The 20,359-nt window shown below is 41.3% G+C and overlaps 2 protein-coding genes and 1 non-coding gene across 3 annotated transcripts; all 3 read left to right on the forward strand.

Annotated features, from left to right (window-relative positions):
- Positions 1-3,124: 3,124 nt before the first annotated feature.
- Positions 3,125-3,201, forward strand: TRNAG-ACC (transfer RNA glycine (anticodon ACC)). The gene has a single exon. It is a non-coding gene; the product is annotated as a tRNA-Gly (tRNA).
- A 749-nt stretch (positions 3,202-3,950) lies between these two features.
- Positions 3,951-4,913, forward strand: LOC133367392 (olfactory receptor 11H6-like). Its single transcript, XM_061591494.1, has one exon. It carries the CDS (start codon positions 3,951-3,953, stop codon positions 4,911-4,913), a length of 963 nt encoding a protein of 320 aa, XP_061447478.1.
- A 7,619-nt stretch (positions 4,914-12,532) lies between these two features.
- Positions 12,533-13,477, forward strand: LOC133367393 (olfactory receptor 11H6-like). The gene has a single exon (XM_061591495.1). The coding sequence runs from the start codon at positions 12,533-12,535 to the stop codon at positions 13,475-13,477; it is 945 nt and encodes a 314-aa protein (XP_061447479.1).
- The last annotated feature ends 6,882 nt before the right edge of the window (positions 13,478-20,359 follow it).

Below are 20,359 nucleotides of genomic sequence, written 5' to 3' on the forward strand. Positions count from 1 at the left end.
TCTAAGGGGGTGGATGCTTATGGGTGGTGAATCTCAGCCCCAGGGCCAAAGATGGCCCCTGAGTCCTCTCTATGTGGCCCTCAGAACTCTGACCTACTTTCCATCTTCCTTGTGATTCTTGCTTTGCTGAAATGTGTCCTTGAATTCTGATAATGCCTCTTGCTTGCCTCAATGGAAGAGAGAGAGGTTTGTGTGTACAAGCAACCTTACTGTACAAAGGTAAAATTTTCATTTGCTTCTCCACCCACTTTTGATATTGGCTTCACCCACAACTGGCATGTGGCCCTCAGGAGGTTGGCCAGATAATAATGGTTATTATTATGGATAATAAAGGGCGGCCTGGCAGGATCACTGCCAGGGATAGAAGGGTGGGAGCTTCGGAGCTCCCACATTTCCCTCGTTCAAGCTACCTTTCATGGCTGTGTTTTGTGGCTGCCCACACAGCACGTGGAGGGCTGCTCTTAACTAAGATGGCAGCAGAGGTTCAACTAAGGGGCTGAAGCCTCTGTTGCCATCTTGGTTGATGGCATGCATCGTGCTACGCGTGCACATCCCTGCCAATCACAGAAGGGGAGCCCCGAGGCCCGGGGCAAGGTGGTGCCCAAGGGCCCTACATACCTGGGGCCAGCCCTGTTGCAGAGTTCCCACAGGCATCTGGCTGGCCAATGTAAGGACAAGATGCTGGGCTAGATGGGATTATGGCCTGACTCATCAAGCTGTCCTTATGTTCTTATGAAGTGCAGAGCATATAAACATAGACATTTCAAAGAAAGCTATTTGGTGACTTATTTCAAATTCATTCATTCATTTGTTGATTTATTTATGTACCTTTTTGGCCAAGTCCCCCAAAGCAGTGAACAGAATAACAGAGTAGAGACTATAATAAATTTGCATTGAGTACAAATTAAAATGCATAATCCAATAAATCAATAAAATATAACATAACAAAACCCAGGCACACCATAATTCCCACTTTCTACATTCATAAGTTACATTTGTGCTCTCACCACAGCGACCATTGCCAACCACAAACAAGAATCCACACAATAGGTTTCCCCCTGGAAGCAGCTGTTTGTTGTTGTTTTGTGCCTCCAAGTCGATTACAACTTATGGCGACCCTATGAATCAGCGACCTCCAAGAGCATCTGTCATGAACCACCCTGTTCAGATCTTGTAAGTTCAGGTCTGTGGCTTCCTTTATGGAATCAGTCCATCTCTTTAGCCTTCCTCTTTTCCTACTCCCTTCTGTTTTCCCCAACATTATTATCTTTTCTAATGAATCCTGTCTTTTCATTATGTGTCCAAAGTATGATATCCTCAGTTTCATCATTTTAGCTTCTAGTGATAGTTCTGGTTTAATTTGCTGTGCCAAAGTTCTTAGAGTTGCTCTCGAAGGTGGTGTTGACTAGCTCAACCTTCTGGCTCCTCAATAGGCTGTAGTTCTCCAGGTACAGGAGCAGGTGCAGTAAAGAAGGGCTGGGGAGGCTAAAGATATTGTTCACCTCCCAGCCAGCAATGGTCTTATTACTGCTATCTGCCACCATCCTATAGTAACGCAACCTGGCAGCCAAGAGGTCTTCTGTATCTTTAAAAGTTGTGCAGGGGGAAGGGAGAAGTTCAACTTGTGGTTTTTCCCATTACAGTATTGCAAGAAAACCTGCACTTGGCTGAATTTGCTCTTCTCTTAAAGATACAGAATCATTCTCAGGCCCTGAGCCTGGCAACCCTAGATTGGACTGTGCAAGACCAACCCAAATTGTATTTGCATTTTGACAAATTTGTAGGGCAGTACAGTATCTCAGAGAAGAGGTCGGGTCTCCTGCTCCTATGGTGCATTCACTATAGCTGCCCAAGTTCCCTGCTTTTTAAAGTTTGATAGATATATATGTTGGCTATAGGTACGTTCTTAAACCACAAGGTCTTTTGTCTATTAGTGCATTTAGATACAATTTAATAAGGGAAGGAGTTGGCATGGAGGAAACAAAATGATTCAGTTCACATTTAAAGGTGACCCTACTTAATTTGTACATTTAATAGGAGCTGGAAATAGGTGAAATCTTGTCTCCAAACAGTTCTTGTTTGGATGAAAAACAGTATAGTTCCTGAGAGATGAGTTCCCAAGATAGTTTCAGTCAGTGATTAAAACTGAAGCTGATATTAACCAGTGGTGTTGAATGTTGGTTGCAAGCACGCACACACACACACACCTTACATCTTTCTTCTTCCAAACCCACAAGATGATGTCCTTCGCTCCAACAATAGTGCAGATGGGTGCCAATATAAGACAAGGTGAGTGGCATCCCTCCATCCTAAATTCTGACACAGGACTTAGTGTGAGCCTTCTGCTGAATGGAGGAAAACACTGAGACCTACTGAGGTACAGAAATGGGGTCTGTTGCCAAGATAATGGAAACGTGAGTAGGAAGCAATCGGATCCCTTTGCTTGTGTGTTTGTAAATGCAAACCAAGAGCATAGTGTAAAGACACTAGACGCCTCCAAGTACTCTTAGTTTATGTATTATTATTATTTATTACATTTGTATACCGCCTCGTCGCTGAAGCTCCCTGGGCGGTTTGCAACAATTAAAAACTTTAAAAACAAGTATACAAATTTAAAAACAGATTTTTTAAAAAAAAACTAGGTTTAAAAAACAAGGTTTAAAAAACAAGGTTCTTCAGACCTGCCTCTGGACATATCTCCATGCAGGGAAATGTGGTGCATATAAAAATAGCATTGCATCTATTTTATGGAACATATTTCAGAGAAAGCTATCTCACAACACATTTCAAATAACAGATAGTTTAATTATTATATATCTTCAAGGCAGAGAATATGGTCTGTGAACCATCAGTGGTCCTCAAGCTTCATTCAGGTGGTCTGTGGTACATTAAATATATAATGAAATTCAATATAACAAATAAAAGAAGCAATAATTGTACTTTAATAACCACACACCACCAAGCATTGTGCATTACAAGTGCTACAACTGTACAATTGCTACAATGAAAAATCATTAAGTAGTCCACCAAGACCATCAGCAATTTTCAAGTAGCCCATGGGGAAAAAAAACTTTAGGAACCACTGCGTGAAAGCTCACATATATGCTCTCAGGTGAGATGTTTAGGAGAAGGGCTGTAGCTCAGTGGTAGAGCATCTGCTTACCATGCAGAGGGTTCCAGGTTCAATCCCTGGCATCTCCGGGTAGTGCTGGGAAAGATCCCCTTGTCTGAAACTGTGGCAAGCCATAGCCAGTCAGTGTAGGCTGCTAGAGGGGCCAATGTTCTCACTCAGTATAAGGACACACTCTATATTTTGGGTCGCGTGTGTTTTACCCTTTAAAAGAAGGAATAACTGATTGGCTTGGTGTCGTTTAAGCATTCAGTGACAGAGGGAGGATTTCAGGGACTGGAGAAATATGCACAGCAGGTTTACAGCGAGGCTCCTGGATAGGGTCAGAGTTGTTGCCCCCAAACAATCTCTTTTAAGTGCACTTGTTGTCTTTCTTTAATATATATATATATATATATATATATTGCAATGTATGGTGAACCAGAAGCATAACTGCTCCCGAGGAATGATCACTTCTGATCTGAAATATGGAGTGGGTGAAGGAATGCCCTGCTGCACTCCCTAAATTCAGTGGCCGCTAGGACTGGTGGGTTCTGCCAGGGCAACCTTGAGACTGAGGAGGAGGAAGCTGATAGGCAGTGCCACCCCCTGGCCTGGTTGTAAGTAAGACGACAGGCAGGTGGTGGCTAGATGAGGGCAGACTGAGCTTGGTAGGGCAGTGCTCCATTAGTCTGAATGGACCAGCCCTCACTGCCTCAACTACATGCCTGCTTAGCCTTTCTCTTTCAAGGGAAACAGGAAGGGAAGATTAGGGTACACTAAGTAATATTGTACCTCAGACCTTAGAGTACATCACAGTGATTCTATTATGTGATTCCAGATGGAGATGGACAATGCAACCACAGTCCAGGAATTCATTTTGCTAGGATTTGAAGCTGAGCAGCAGCAGAAGCGATTCCTGCTCCTCATCCTGTTTGCCATTCTCTACATACTGACCTTGGGAGAGAACATCACCATCATCACTGTGGTGTCCCTCGATAACCACTTGGCCCAGCTTCCCATGTACATCCTGCTGAGCAACTTCTCCTGGCTGGAGATATGCTATGTGACCACCACTGTGCCCCGCATGCTCTTTGACCTGGCTTCCCCTCGTGAGATTATCTCTTTCCAGGCCTGCTTCCTCCAGTTCTACATCTCCTTCTCTCTTGGATGCACCGAATGCTTCTTCCTCTCAGCCATGGCCTTGGATCGATATTTGGCCATTTGCCACCCACTGCGCTACCCACAACTTATGACGCAACAGTCCTGCTATTCCCTGGTAGGGACATGTTGGGTTGTTGGCTTCCTGTGTTACCCCATCCCTCTGATTTTGATCTCCAAGTTGTCCTTCTGTGGACCTAACATTATTGACCATTTTTTGTGTGATGTTGGGCCAATTCTGTCCGTGGCCTGCCCTCCATTCGGAAACATTCCCCTTGTCTGCCAAATTTTCATGAATACTCTGGTTTTAATTAATGTATCTTTTGTTGTACTATCATACAGCATTGTGATTCTCAGCCTGATGAAAACGTCTAGCCCAGGCCGCCGAAGGAAGGCCTTCTCCACCATATCTTTCCATATCATGGTGGTGACCCTTTTCTATGGCACAGCAGTAGCCATGTATTTAATTCCAGGTGGAGAAAGCCAGTCAACAGTCACAAAGGTAGTAACTACCTTCTATGCTGCAGTTATACCCTTTCTCAACCCCATGATCTACTGTCTGAGAAACGATCAGGTGAAAGAGGCTCTGGATAGGCTGCTGAAGAGAAAGGAAAGACTTCTGAGGAGAACGGTGGCAGTTTAACAAGGAGAGGAATCACAAAAACAAAGCACTCATCCACCCAACTGAGGAGATTAATATTCGGAGCTCAGTTAGAGTGGCACCCCTCCTCCCTTGTGTGTTATATCACCCAGTGATTTTGCCAGAAATCTAAGCTGGGAAAAGATTCAGTGAGGAACTTGTTGGTTGCCTGGCAACTGCACTGGACTACAAGAAAGTTCCTTCCTTCCTTTGCGAACCAAAATAACCCAGACTCTCAAGGTTGTGTGAGCACTTTCCATTGGAGTTGAAATGATTTGATTTCTGTAATAAAATGCCACGGCTGCTACTGTTAATTGTGTGATGTTTGTGTTCCATGAAATGAAATGTATATTGTTCTTTTTGCTACTGCTGCTGTTATTATTAGGTATTCAGTGCTAGCCCTATTCAAAGTAGACTCATGGAAGTTAATAGACATGACTAAAGGCTCATAAGAGGAGGGTAGTATATGCCATATTTGTAAATAAATAAAATATTACCCCCAAAAAAACCCCGAACACCAGAGTGATTCTCCAGTGCTCTCTTCCAAATAAGCCAAGCCCAGTTGCTCTGCCTTTAGAGCTTCTCATTGTGGATGGAAGCCGGGAGTGTGCATTAATATGGCCTCACACAGCAAACATAGGATGACCATCGCTCCTTCATGCATTACTCATGTGAAGCGGGTTCACCAATTGAAAGGGATGTCAGAGGTTACGCTATCCCAGTGATTCTGATCTCCAAGTTGTCCTCCTGTGGTCCTAACATTATTGACCATTTTTGTGTGATCCTGGGCCCATCCTGTCCTTAGCCTGCCCTCCACTTGGAAATGTCCTCCTTGTCTGCCAGATATTCATGCATGTTCTTTTTTAAGGCAATGCCTTCTTTGTTGCGCTATCCGATGATGTTGTGATTCTCACCCTGATGGAAACCTATAGCCAAGGCAGTTGTGGGAAATCTTCCTCTGCCTTATCTGTGGCGATGAAAAGGGGGAGTGCTGGTGACCCAGGGAAGGAGATGAGGGAGCACTGGCAACCCATGTGTTGGGTGAGCTGGCAACAGCGGGCAGGATTGGTGAGCGAAGCAAGCAGAGGTGGAGCCCCTAGTAAAATATAATTTTATTGCTGTTTGTATGGAAAACATTGTAACTATAAAAGTAGGCATGGGTAGGCATTAGGTATGGGGGAGAAATTTGATTCAGTTTACATACAAAGGTGAAACAATATGAGAACTGAAACACAGTCATCCTTAAAACTCACACTTTTTTGCAATATAGTTATTTGGCCAAGCAATGTACGTATGGTAAACGCACATACTGTGGTAACGTGCATAAGAATGCATTATATTAGGGAAAATTGGTTTTCCAAAATGTATATATTAGGCAAAATTGCATGCAATCATGTGTGCAGAGAATTTAGTGGACTTCATGAGGACTTTCTCATTTAAAAATTGCAAATGGATGTGGAAATGTGGAGAACTGAAGATTGGAAAAATAAGAAACTGAGGCCCAAACTGCACTATACATTTAAAGCAGTATTATATTACTTCAAATGTTCATGTCTTCCCCCGAGGTATCCTGGGAACTGTAGTTTGTGAAGAGGGTGGAGAGTTGTTAGGAGGAGACCCCTTTTCACCTCATATGGTTACAATTCCCAGAATTCCTTGGGAGTGCCAGATCCAGTCCATCTTCGGGAGCTAGGATACTGCTGGCTGGGACAGCCCAAGCCAGGAAAACAAGCCTGGAAAATACAGGTTGATCTACAAGACCATTTTGCTGATCTAAGTTTGCCGAGGTTTCCAGGTCACATAAGTGAGCTGAACAGAGTTAGGATCCATGGTAGGTTCCCCCCTCGTTCCTACCCAGAAGCGTAGTGGCAAATTCAGAAGTGCAGAGTCCCTTCGTAATAGTCACAGCCATGCCCCTTTCACAGCAATGCTCCCTTATAAGATTATAGAACAATCTGGCCAGGCTTGAATACTGCTTTCTGTTTCTCTACCACTGTCAGAATTTGACTGTCCTTCTCTCACTGTCACAGTTATTGCTGAATTCAGTGTCTACATCAGAGCTTGGAAAAGTTACTTTTTTGAACTACAACTCCCATCAGCCACAGCCAGCATGGCCACTGGATTGGGCCGATGGGAGTTGTAGTTCAAAAAAGTAACTTTTCCAAGCTCTGGTCTACATGTTTATCTCCTGATGCTACCAAACTGCTTGATGATGTAGATGGGATGCTACCATCAGGATTCACTGTCTCTCATTTTGCAGTTACAGAATTCTCACTCACCACAGCTTGGCTTTTTGAAGTAGAAACTAATAGGAGCAGAGCTTGGAAAAGTTACTTTTTTGAACTACAACTCCCATCAGCCCAATCTAGTGGCAATGCTGGCTGGGGAAGATGGGAGTTGTAGTTTTAAAAAGTAACTTTTCCAAGCTCTGAATAGGAGCTCTAATCAGCAGGAAAGAACAAGTAAGCAAGTTAGAAGACTCTTCTCAGTGGCTAACACACTCCCCTTTCATGCTGATTGGCTCGTAGGATGCTGGAGACTAAGAGACCATGCTGGGGCATGGTGCTAAAGAAAGTAAGGGGCCTAAGACCCCCTGAGACTCTGGATGACTATATCCCTGTTCCCATCCCTGGCACTCCCCCTAAGTACCCATTTTTCAGGGCTTACACCCTCATAAATTATGCTGATCTAAGTTCAGCTGGCTGAGCTGGGATGTGCAAATTAAGCCAGGGTTTAGGTCTGAACCTTTCCCCCGGACAACCTGCTGTTTACCATGTCAGGATGTCAGCTATGTCCTGTTTGTCCTGTTTGTGGAGATACAGCTGTTGAATGCACAAGAAACCTGTTTTCCGAATCCCAATTATAAACCAAAGCCTAGACTGCCAGCCTGTAGCCACTTACCTGGGAGTAAGCCCATTAAGCACAAAAAGACTTACTTCTGAATTAGACATGTATACCTTTGTACTGTAAGTTAACTGTACAGTGAATTCTGAATGAGTACCTGGACATCAGCTCTTGCACAGCTGGAGACAAGCCTAGGACTCTCTGCAGAGTTTTCACAATTTACATTTGCCATTTGGGGAAGAGATTTTTTAATATCCACCAGCAGTTATTTGCAGAAATAACTTTCAGGGAGTACTGACCTCAAACGAACCCACCACAGGAAAGATGTATCCTTGCTGCTAGGTAAAAAGAAATGACAAACTATGGAGACGGCTAGAAGGACAAGGACTGCTTATGATAGTAGCAACTCTTCTTTTTCTCTGAGCAGACAGATATTTACTTCTCCCAATATTACAGCTGCTAGTAGGCTTTCATCGCCTGTATTAATATGTGTTGCTTGTAATGAAATCACAGTTGTGTTCTCTTTCCTCAAAGACTTTGCACATCTATTTTTGAGGGCTTCCTTTTTGAGGGAGAAAGGAAAATTTACATACATCTTCTCTGACACAAATGTCTTCTGAGAAGCCTTGGGGAAAAAGGAATCTTCTCTTCAAACAAATCTTGTTTCTGCAACAAATGATAATTGGACCCAAGAGACATCTTCTAAGAGTTGCATTGCAGTCTCTCATTAAAACTGCAGTCAGAACTAAAGATTTGCATTTCAGCTCTGGTCTGCACATATACTAGGAGACTCTTCCTCCGATCACCCTACAATATGGTCCCTTGTGTTCTTCATACTCACACGCCCACAGAGAAACACCAGTAAAATGGAGAGAGAAGTACGACCCATAAACCTGTTGCAGCTCTTCTGAGAAGCCTTCTGCTGGACAGATCAAGACTTTCCTCCTGTTGAGGTATGGAAATTGGAGTTTTGACCACCCAGGAAACTTGGGTGGAAATCATAGAAGGATCGATTTGACTGGGTGTCAGTAAAAGGTAGGGCTTCTTCAAGGAAATGTTGAGAGACAGTTTTAAAATTAGAGCGGTGGAGGTTTGAGTCAGAAAAAAGCATCATGGCATGTGTCTATAACTGTCAGCCTTAATTTTAATTAAGGTGGGCTGAAAATCATCTCCCCACTTTCATGGATCTGTTTATTCCTTGTTAAGGTTTTATTTTTGTCCATGGAGAGAGGAAATTTCAGTGCATTTTTCAGGAAGTGGAAAATTTGCTACTCACAGAATTTAGGTTTATGAGCGGGAAATGTTTTCTCTTTTGCTGTACAAAATCCTCAGAAACCTCATAAAGTTAAGGAAGGTAATTGTTTACCCTCCCACCACCTGAAACATTTCACCAAACTTTGTCCTCCCCCAGTCTTTGTGGGAATCATTTCACTGAACCCATGAATGGAAACAAAACACATTAACATAATTAAGTGGAAGACTTTAATTACCTGCTGTCCTTCGTGCAGACCTTATTACGTTCTCCCACCCCACCTTTTCATGTGCACAAAACCCACATAGGTCTACTGTGAGTGTTAGCAACAGAAGAATCCTATACAGAAGTCAGTCCCATCTAATTCCATTACTTTCATAGCCTTGGACTGTGATGGTGCAAACCTATAGATATTTCTGCAGATGTAATTCCCGTATAGTTCAATGGGATGTATTCTCAGGTAAGTGTATATAGTATTGGCCCTTTAGTGTCTTTCTTAACTGAACTTGGGATGTATTCCTTTTCAAGCTGTTTGGGAGTACCTGCTTGCTAAAAGGAGATTTGCAGAGTCTCTCATTAAAAACATCTGCTAACTGAAAGTTCAGAATAACCTGAATTTTCATCAACAGGAGCTAGAGATAGGAGATTTTTTCTTTTTGAAAGTTAGAAATTTAGACTAGACTAGACTAGACTAGACTAGACTAGACTAGACTAGGATAGATAGATAGATAGATAGATAGATAGATAGATAGATAGATAGATAGATAGATAGATAGATAGATAGATAGATAGATAGATAGATAGATAGATAGATAGATAGATAGATAGATAGATAGATAGATAGATAGATAGATAGATAGATAGATAGATAGATAGAATTGTGAGAGGAGGAAGTATTGTAGAATTCAGTGGGAATGTCCATGATGCAGTTTGCACTGGGGAAAGCCTGGAAATAAATAAATAATAAATATGAAAGAAGAAAAAAATGTGATAGTTGAATTTATTATTATTATTATTATTAAAGTTTGGCTATATTGGTGTGTTCAATAGCAGGAGAGACAAAAGAGTTCACTAGAAATGTAACAATATTCACACGAAGGTTCACAGACCCAATCTGCTGCAATTGCCCCAAACCAAACTTTGGGGCAATTGGAGCAATTACCTTATATGCTTCTTATCTAATCAAAAACATCATGCCTGCTTTATTTTTGTTTTTCAATGGAGATAGATAGATAGTTTTCGGGTGTGCCTGGGCTCCAACATTCACCTTTGCTCTGTCTCTGCATTTTTAAAAAGACAAATCCAATGTTATTCCCAATTACTCTTTCCTCTCTCTGCTTTTTTCTGTGTGTTGGGTTCTGAGGCTCTCTGTATAAAATGAAGCTCTGTGTTGTCCAGTCATTATAATGAGGAATGAGCTATGATTTTCCCCCTTTTTGCCAAAGTGCATGAAATTACAGGCACAGGAGCTCCTCCTGAGTGGATTAAGCCTGTCAGATTATAGACAAATATATCCAGAGGCCTTTTGTGGGCGAAGCGAATAGTATTAAATTTTTTCTGTAATCACTCAGGAGAGTGAGAGGGAGGTTGTTTCTTCCTCTTCCTTACCTTAAAATGATTAAAATGTGACCAAGTTTTTTCAGTATGTATTCTTGGCTTAACATTTTTTTTTCAAATTTTGCTGCTTCATGCTTCCCTTAGTGTCTGACAATTTTTAAAGACATCCTCCTGACATTGACATTGTCAAGAATGCTGCCTGTGGAGTTCACCGCCCAGAGAGCTATTGCTAGTCGGGTGGTATATAAGCTTAATAAATAATAAATAATAAGAGCTCCATTGTTATTTTATTACACAGAGCAACACAGGGTTTGTTTTTTTAAAAAATTATATGCTTTTAACTTATTTTTAAAACAATGCTGTGCATTAACAACAACAACAAAACAGAGTTAATTCGTGTTTTGCAGGCAACATTTTGCACAGCTTCATTTCTTGCAAATCCCATGGAATGGAAAAATACAGAATCAACAGAATAAGGAGGCTTTGTGCAGGTCCTGATACAACTCAGGAGGGTTTATTGACATTGTACAGGATTCTTCTTATGTTCTGTTAAGGGTTAATTCCTCTGACGCACTAAAGCACCTCCTTGAGGGGCATCCTTGAGAGTTATCTACTGTTTCGATTAAGCACCGCCTTCTTACAACAGATGTCTATATCTGCCATCTTAGTAATATAAGCTGTTCATGTACTATGGCCGGAAGCATGACTCAGGGAATACAGTTCAATGTAACACACTGTAATATTACCATATATGGAGTTCCTACTGTAAGCTTCCTGTAAGTTGTTTACTAAGGGGTACAAATATTGGGGGAACAAGACAGTCTGGGTCGACCGCGCTCACCCTGAATTGCTGGTGTGAGTGCTGCTTATTTTCTAATAAATTATTTTAAAGTTTTTATCCTGAACTGCTGTTAACTTCTTGTTTTGAGCCAGAGCGAGAAACGAACATTGTTTTCCCACAACAGTTCCCATTTGTTTCTACTGACTATATATTTGTAAAAATAAAAAAAGAATTAAATGTTCACACCACTTCTCCAATGGTAAAATATTCCGGGGTGACATTGCTTACTGGAGTGTGATTTCCTTTGGAAGGAAGACTGTGGAGGCTCCTGGAGTTTTGCAATATTACCTTTCATATATAAATATACTTATGTATTATTTATTTAACAAAATTTATCTTCTGCTTGAATGTTAAGCCCTCTAAGCTTTTTACAAAGTGATAATATACATATTGAATGTAGGTTGAAGCACAGACAAAGGCCACAGTGTCAGCACCCAAAGATGCTTTCAGACTCAAAACTCAGTTCTGTCTCTCTCATGTTCTGTCCATCCAAATTATAGCCTAAACCCCTTTGCATCCTTCACAAAGATCTGGCTACCTCATTTTTATAATAATAATAATAATAATAATAATAATTTGTGTGTCACCTATCTGGGATAAAATGGGATAAAATACAATAGTATCAAATGCAGTCACATTAGTCTCAATAAATAAAATACTGGACAGTCATCAATACATTTATAAAACATTTACATTTACAGCATATAATAGATGACAAATCATGAAGATTAACCCATCCCAAGGATCTCAAAGGCCTGTTGAAATAGCCATGTCTTCAGGGCCTTGCGGAATACATCCAGGGAAGGGGCATGTCGAAGATCAAACGGGAGGGGAAGGATCTCAATTATATTCAGAGTTAAATTGCCCCAAAGCACGATTTAAAGTGTGTTTGGTGGTGGTGCCTATTTAATATTATTATTTACAGTTAAAAGAGCACAACTGTTTTTGTGGAATGGTCACTTCTGATCCAAACCATGGAGTGGGTGGAAGGGATGCCCAGCCTAAAAAGCATACTTGCTTACCCTTTTTTAATAGTAAATAGACAGTGTAGAAAGAACTGTAGTATGCCATGTAATCTATATCTCATTCCTTACGTTATGTGACAGTGATCTTGTTACGTGATTCAAGATGGAGATGGTCAATGGGAGCATCAGCCAGGAATTCATTTTGCTGGGATTTGATGGTCAACAGCGGACACGATTCTTGCTCCTTGGCTTTCTGTCCATTCTCTACATGCTCACTTTGGCTGAGAACATCACCATCATCACAGTGGTGTCTCTAGATAACCACTTGGCCCAGCTTCCCATGTACATCCTGCTGAGCAATTTCTCCTGGATGGAGATGTGCTATGTGACCACGACTGTGCCCCGTATGCTGTCTGACCTGATTTCCACTTATGGAATAATTTCCTTCCAGGCCTGTTTCCTCCAGTTCTACTTCTTGTTTGCTCTCGGCTGCACGGAATGCTTCTTCCTCTCAGCCATGGCCTTGGATCGGGACTTGGCCATCTGCCACCCTTTGCGCTACCCACAACTTATGACCCAACATTCCTGCTATGCCTTGGTGGGGGCATGTTGGGTTGTTGGCTTTCTGTGGTTTCTTACCCCAGTGATTTTGATCTCCAAGTTGTCCTTTTGTGGACCGAACATTATTGATCATTTTTTGTGTGATCTTGTGCCAATTCTGTCCCTGGCCTGCCCTCCACTCAGAAATGTTCCCCTTATCTGCCAAATATTCATGCGGGTTTTTTTTTCAGGCAATGCATCCTTTGTTGTGCTATCATATGGCTTTGTCATTCTCAACCTAATACATACTACAAACCAAAGCAGTCGAAGGAAGGCCTTCTCCACCATATCTTTCCATATAACGGTGGTGACACTTTTCTATGGCACACTCGTAGGGATGTACTTAATTCCAGGTGGAGAAAATCATTCAGTAGTCACCAAGATAGTAACTGTCTTCTACACGGCCATCACACCTTTTCTCAATCCCCTGATCTACTGTCTGAGGAATGATCAGGTGAAAGAGGCCCTGGGCAGGTTGCTGAGGAGAAAGGAAACATTTCTGAGGTGAAAGGTGACACTATAATAAGGAGAAGAGAAAAACAGCTAGCTCTCAACCGCAGCTACTGCCTGATAAGATGATCCATATCTAAGCTTGGTAAAGACTCAGTGGGGAACTTCTTAGTTGCCTGCAACCACATGAGACAAAGAAGAATTCACTTCACTTCTTCACTTGAGAACCAGAATACAAGGCCTGAAACTAGGGGTGTTTAGAGACTTGGGGGGCAGATAATAGTAAGAAGCAGAGTGATTTGGGATGCTTTCCGCATGATGCCAATAAAGTGCCCTGTGTTTGCCCTGCAAATGATCATCTGACTCTGTTGCTCTGTTGTTTCTGCTTTTCTGTGCTGTGTAACACTTTCATTTTTCATGTGTCTCTGATTCTCTAGATATACAGAGTTTGCAAGAAGTGAGGCTGTCCAAAATGTTGTCTATGGCAACATGAAGACCTCTGGGTTTGGATTTGGAATTTTTGTTAAAGCACAGCAGCATAAGATTCTTTAAAAATCAACACTTCTTTTAAGTTTTTTTAAACAATAAATTTAAAGTTGCTCTGCTTTAACAACAAACACACACATAAAGAGCTCTTCAGAGTCCCATAGGCAGCATTCTAGACAGCCTCGTATTTATCAATTGAACAAAAATAAAACAAAATTGTGAGGGGGACAACCATTCAACCAGCTAAATATACAATAATTTAAAACGTGGGCAAAAAATAACTTTATATTTGGCACTGAAAATGGAAAGTTTTGGGCTGGACACACCCACACCTTCCTCAGATGGGCATTCCAAAGTCAGGGTGATACCACACAGAAGGCTCTCGCTATTGTACATGGATAACAGACTGCTCTTACAAATGGAATGCTGAAGGGAAGAGCCCCCTCTGGCAACCATAATGCATGGGCAGGTTGATACAAGAGGTGGAACCCCTTCATATATTTGAGCTCCAAGCTGCTTAGGGCTTTATAGGTAAGCATGTTCAACTGAGCTCAGCAGCAAATAGGCAGCCAATGTAGTTCATTTAGAGCCAATGTAATGCAAGGCTTAACTCTGTTAATGGTGATGCTAGCAACACATATTGGGGAAGACAATGAATGCAGACATGGCCCATTTTTGTTGGTTTTGTCGCAGAATAAGAAACTTTTGTTCAGAAACAACAATTGAACAGGTTACAAGTTAACATTAGATCTGTTGACTGTACGGTTTGGATTTATAAAGGGCTGAGTGTCGTCTCACAATGTTGAAATGATGGTGCATCATTTAATAGCTACTCAAATATTGATTTCTGCAAACTGGAAGAAAATAAAAACTCAAAACAGTGTAGAGGTGGATTGTGAAATGCTTGGAAATAGTATATATTTATGTATTTACTACATTTTTATCCCACCTTTCCTCCAAGGAGCTCAAGATGGCAGAAAACATGGTTCTCTCCCTGCCACTTCTAGATAGTTATAACAGCTTCCATAACAAGGCTACAGAGTGTCATGCAAGGCTTAGAAGGCACACTTGCCAGGAAAATAAACAAACATTTATTATCTCTGTTAAACAAAAGCAGAGCAGCAACAGGAAATTTCTGACTTCACCCAGACACAACTGCCACCTAGTGACTTACCTGTATAATGGCACTATCCACACACACACCCTACACTGCAGTATATTTATTATAACAATCTGTACCTGTGTGGACTGAAATCCTATTCTTCACAGATGTGTTTAGGACTGGGCAACCACTGTTATTTGCAGAATAAAACTTTCTTCTACCACATCTTCAAGCAAACCCAAAAGCTATAAGTTCATAGGAATCTGTCTTATGTCAAGTCGAACCACTGGTCCATCCACTTTAGCATTGTCATCACTGATGGACAGAGGCCCTCCAGGATTTCATATAGGGATCCATCCCAGGCCTACTGGAGCTGCTGCTGGAGATGGACCCTGGGACCCTTTGTATGCAAAGCATTTGGTTTACCACTGAACTATGACCCTTGCCCTGAACCTATCCTGAAAACTCCTCTTTCATATTATTTATGATTCATTAAATGCTTATCCGCCATTCCACCAAAGAGCTCCAAATGGTCCCTCCCTTCCAATTTTATCCAGACAGCATCTCTGTGATATAAGTTTAACTGAGAGATAGTGACTGGCCCAAAATCAACCAGGGAACTTCATGATTGAATGAAGATTTGAGCAGCATAAGAATAGATATGTATTAACATAAAATTGTGCTGCAAATATATTTGAGCATGGGGCCTGACTCTTTCATGCATTTTGCATGTATAGTACAGTAATACCTCAATTCACAAATCCTCCAGGAAAGAAGCTCCTTCTTAACAAAGCCTTTTTGGGTGCAGGGGGACGCACACTCTGACATAGTCACAATGTGGCTCCTTGTCTGCTGGATTGTGGCTGCTGCACGCAGATCTCTCACACATGGCTGGAATGGTGGAAAGGTGGCACAGGCTTTGAATAAGATGGCACAGGTTTTGAATAAAATATACTATGTTGAACTGCTCTTCTTGTTTGAGGTGTAGGAACCTATCCCTATTCTTTCCATGTTATTCCTACCTCTGGTACCACCTTTTCTGTTAAAAAAGTAATGTCCAGGAATGCATGTACTTTGTTAACTAAGGTATTACTGTCTCTGTATATCTTGCATTTAACTTTGCCTACAATGTGTTATTTTTTTAAAGAAAAATCTGTCAATACACAAACAGCTCAGACATCAACAGACACTCAATACAAGAGATGTTGGGATGCGTGAAAAGCTCAGTCAGCTCAGAACCACAAAATCAGTGTACAAATCTATTGAAAAGGAATTGCTGCTCCATCCCTAGCTGTTTTTCCCTCATTTGCTCAAGGCCCAGACTGTTTATTTTCCATTTCAAGGTGGTCACCATTTGAAAAAGGCAGCCCTTTGAAAAGCACAAACCATTGAGTTGAGAGGAAATGCTTTCCTGACATTCTCTTCCCAATCCATCAGTAACAAAGTGGGGTGGGGGTGGGAGGAGAGATATCTTCAGCAGTTTCTTTGGGATGAGGCTCCCAGCAGCTGCAGCAACATGGCTCTTTTATTTTCCCAAAGCTGATTTTCTTGAAACCACCATTTGATGGCACCAGCAATAACAGAAATCATGCAATACCAGCTGGGCTGACAATCTTGGGGCATTTTAAGAGGTGGGACAGTGGCTGTCACACACAAACATTGAAAACTGTTTCCAGAATACTTAGCAAAATGGAGCTCTTTTTGAGGGGAAGGGAACATTTACAGAAGTTTTCTGTGGGGAAAAATGCCTGCTGAGAAAGTTCTGTGGAACTGGAATTTTGTCTTCAAACAAATATTGTTTCTGCACTACAGGGTACTGTGCCCAAGAGACACATTCCAAAAGTTCATTGCAGTCACTCTTTAAAACAGCAGTCACTGCTAAGAGTGGCATTTCAGCTCTTGTCTGCACATCTACTTGTTGACTATTCCTCCTACCAAGACTACAATATGGTCCCTTGTGTTCTTCATGCAATCAACCCTGCAGATCAGCACCAGTTAAATGCACGGAGAAGAACGGTCTGTCCCCACAAACATGTTGCAGCTCTTCTGGGAAACCTCCTAAAAGAGGGATCAAGACTTTGACTCCTGTTGAGGTACAGAAATGGGAGTTATGACCACCTCTGAAAATCGGGTGGAAACCATGGAGGGGTGGATTTGAAGGGGTACCAATAAATGGCTAGATCTTCTTCAACGAAATCTTGATAGACAATTTTAAAATTAGAGCGGGGGAGGTTTGAGTTGGAAAAAAAGATCATGGAATGTCTCCATAACTCTCAACTGCATCCCAAATTGAAACTAAAATATGATGAAAATGTTTCCCCCACTTTCGTGGGTCTATTCATTCCCTGCTAAAGCATTTTTTTTGTCTGTTTTTTCTGGGGACTGAGCAAGTTCCAGTGAATTTTTCAAGAAGTAGGAAATTTGCCACTTATATTTACACTTATGAGGTGGCCAAACATCTTCTCTTTTGCTTAAAAAAAACATCCTCAGACACCTCATGAAGTTAAGGAAGGTAAGTGGCTACCTTTTCTCACCCCCTGAAATTTTAACCAAACTTTGTCCTCCCCCAGTCTTTGTGGAATTCCTCATTTCACTAACCCATGAATGGAAACAACTCATTAACATAATTAAGTGAAAGACGTTAATCAGCTACTTTCCTTCATGCAGATTTTATTAACTTCCTCCCAGCCCCTTGATGTGTGCAAAACTCACACAGGTCGATAGTGAGTATTAGCAACAGAACAATCATAGACAGATCTACTCAGAAGTCAGTCCCAGTTAATTCCATGAGAGTTGCTTCCATAGACTTGGACTGTGACAATGCAAGCGTACAGATATTTCAGCAGAAGTAATCCTCATGTATTTCAATGGGATGTACTCTCCGGTAAATGTACATAGGTCTGCCCCCTTAATGTCTTTGTTAACTGAAGTTGGGGTATATCTTCTTTCAAGCTGATTGGGAGTCCCTGCTTGCCAAATGGAGCATTTTCTTGGTCTCTCCTTCAAAGCATCTGGTAACTGAAAGTTCAGAATAATCAGCTGAATTATTCTGAGCTAGTGATGGGGGTATTCTGTTTTTCAAAAGTAAGCAATTTAGATGATTAGATACATAGATCGATCTATAGATGATTGATAGAAGTAAGACGTTTAGACAGACAGACAGACAGACAGACAGACAGATATAGATAGATAGACAGACAGACAGACAGACAGACAGACAGACAGACAGACAGACAGACAAATAGATAGATAGATAGATAGATAGATAGATAGATAGATAGATAGATAGATAGATAGATAGATAGATAGATAGATAGATAGATAGATAGATAGATAGATAGATAGATAGATAGATAGATAGAAAGATAGATAGATACTTTACAGTATCTGTGTAAATATATATAATCATAAGGAGAGAAAGTATTTTGGGATACACTGACAATATCCATGATGCCATTTGCACTTGGGAAAGTGTTGAAACAAAAAAGAAAGAAATGTGAAAGAAGAATGAAATGCGGAAGTTGAACATTTTGCTGTAAACCACCCACAGAGCTTCGGCTACGGGGTGGTATATCAATGTAATAAATAAATGAACATTTTGTTTTACTCTCCCATGTTAGAATGGTTTGGTTTCGTTATATTTCTGGGTTTGATAGCATGAAAGGTAAAAGATTTCAGAAGGAGAAATAACAATATTTGCCAGGCGGTTTGCAGACCCACAATGAAGGCTGTAATTGCCCATCACTGAACTATTTAAACTAGCTTTTATACCTTATAGTTTTTATGTAATAGAAACATTGTTTCTGAAAAATAAAGATATGTGTTATCAAATGGCGGGAGGAGCTGCAGAACTGCATATCCCCCCCTTGACATGCCTGCTTAACTTTTGTCTTTCAGTGAAGACATATAGATAGACAGGCTAAGGGCATACATGGCCCCCAAGATTCACCTTTCATCCGTATCTGCATCATCCCTCCACTTCCATGGGTCTATTTGTTCCCTGCTAAAGTGCCTTTTTCAGGGGAGTGAATTTCGGTGAAGTGGGAAGTTTTATGTTTATGAGGTAGCCAAATGTTTTCTCTTTTGCTGTACAAAATCCTCAGAAACCTCATAAAGTTAAATAAGGTAACTGCCTACCCTCCCACCACCTGAAACATTTCACCAAACTTTGTCCTCCCCAGTCTTTGTGGAAATCTGCATTTCACTAAACTCATGAACGCAAACAAAACACTTTAACATAATTAAGTGGAAGACTTTAATCACTTGCTTTCCTTCATGCAACTCTCAGGACCCTTCACAAATTACACTTCCCAGATTTCTGGGAAATCATGACTGTTTAAAGTGGAATAAATCTCTGGTGTGGATGTAGCCTTAGTGAGTCATTTTTTTCTCTAGCCTGTCCATCATTCATATGGACATTAAAAAAATATGGACTATTATAAAAGTTAGAATTTTATTTCAAACACCTTTCAACACTCAAAAAAGGATTGTCAGTCATTAGAGCAGTATGACATTGGAACCAATGACCTAGGGAAGTGGTGGGCTCTCCAACATTGGAAGCATTCAAGAGGCAGCTGGAGAGCCACCTGTCAGGTGTGCTTTAACTTGGATTCCTGCATTGAGCAGTGGTGTGGACTCGATGACCTTATAGGTTCCTTCCAACTCTACTGTTCTATAATTTTCTGTTAGCTGAGACATCTCTCTCTCTCTCTCTCTCTCTCTCTCTCTCTCTCTCACACACACACACACACACACACACACACACACACACACACACACACACTCACACACTCACACACACACACACACTCACACACACACACACGAGCGACTGAGCATTCCATAACACAGCATGCTCAGTACTCATTTGGGCTGTTTTGGGAGTCATCCCCTTTCTTTTTTCTCTCTCACTTTTTTGTATTCTGCAACACTTGGGGTTCCCTCTTGCCCACTAATACTCCTTATTATGTATGATATGGATGGTGATACCATCCATAAGCAACAACACTTCCAGCCTGAGCTTCAGAAACAGAGGGAATGACACTCTGACCAGTTTAAGTGGTTAGTGTTTAAATCTGATTGGAAACTGTTCAATTTGATACAAGGTGGCTATTAAGCATGACCTAAAAGCTGCAATTCCAAGCATACTTACTTGGAAGTAGTTCCCATAGCAGTAAATAGGATTTACTTCTGGGAGTATAGAATCAATCCATAAGAGTCTCCCAGTAGACACCATACATGTAAGCACATGGCTTTTCCCCAAGAATCTTGGGGACTGTAGTTTACTCCTCACAGAGGTATAATTCCCAGCACCTGTAACAAACTACAGTTCCCAGGATTCTTTTTTGGGGT

Source organism: Rhineura floridana, chromosome 11 (genome assembly GCF_030035675.1).
Source record: "Rhineura floridana isolate rRhiFlo1 chromosome 11, rRhiFlo1.hap2, whole genome shotgun sequence".
NCBI lineage: Eukaryota > Metazoa > Chordata > Lepidosauria > Squamata > Rhineuridae > Rhineura > Rhineura floridana.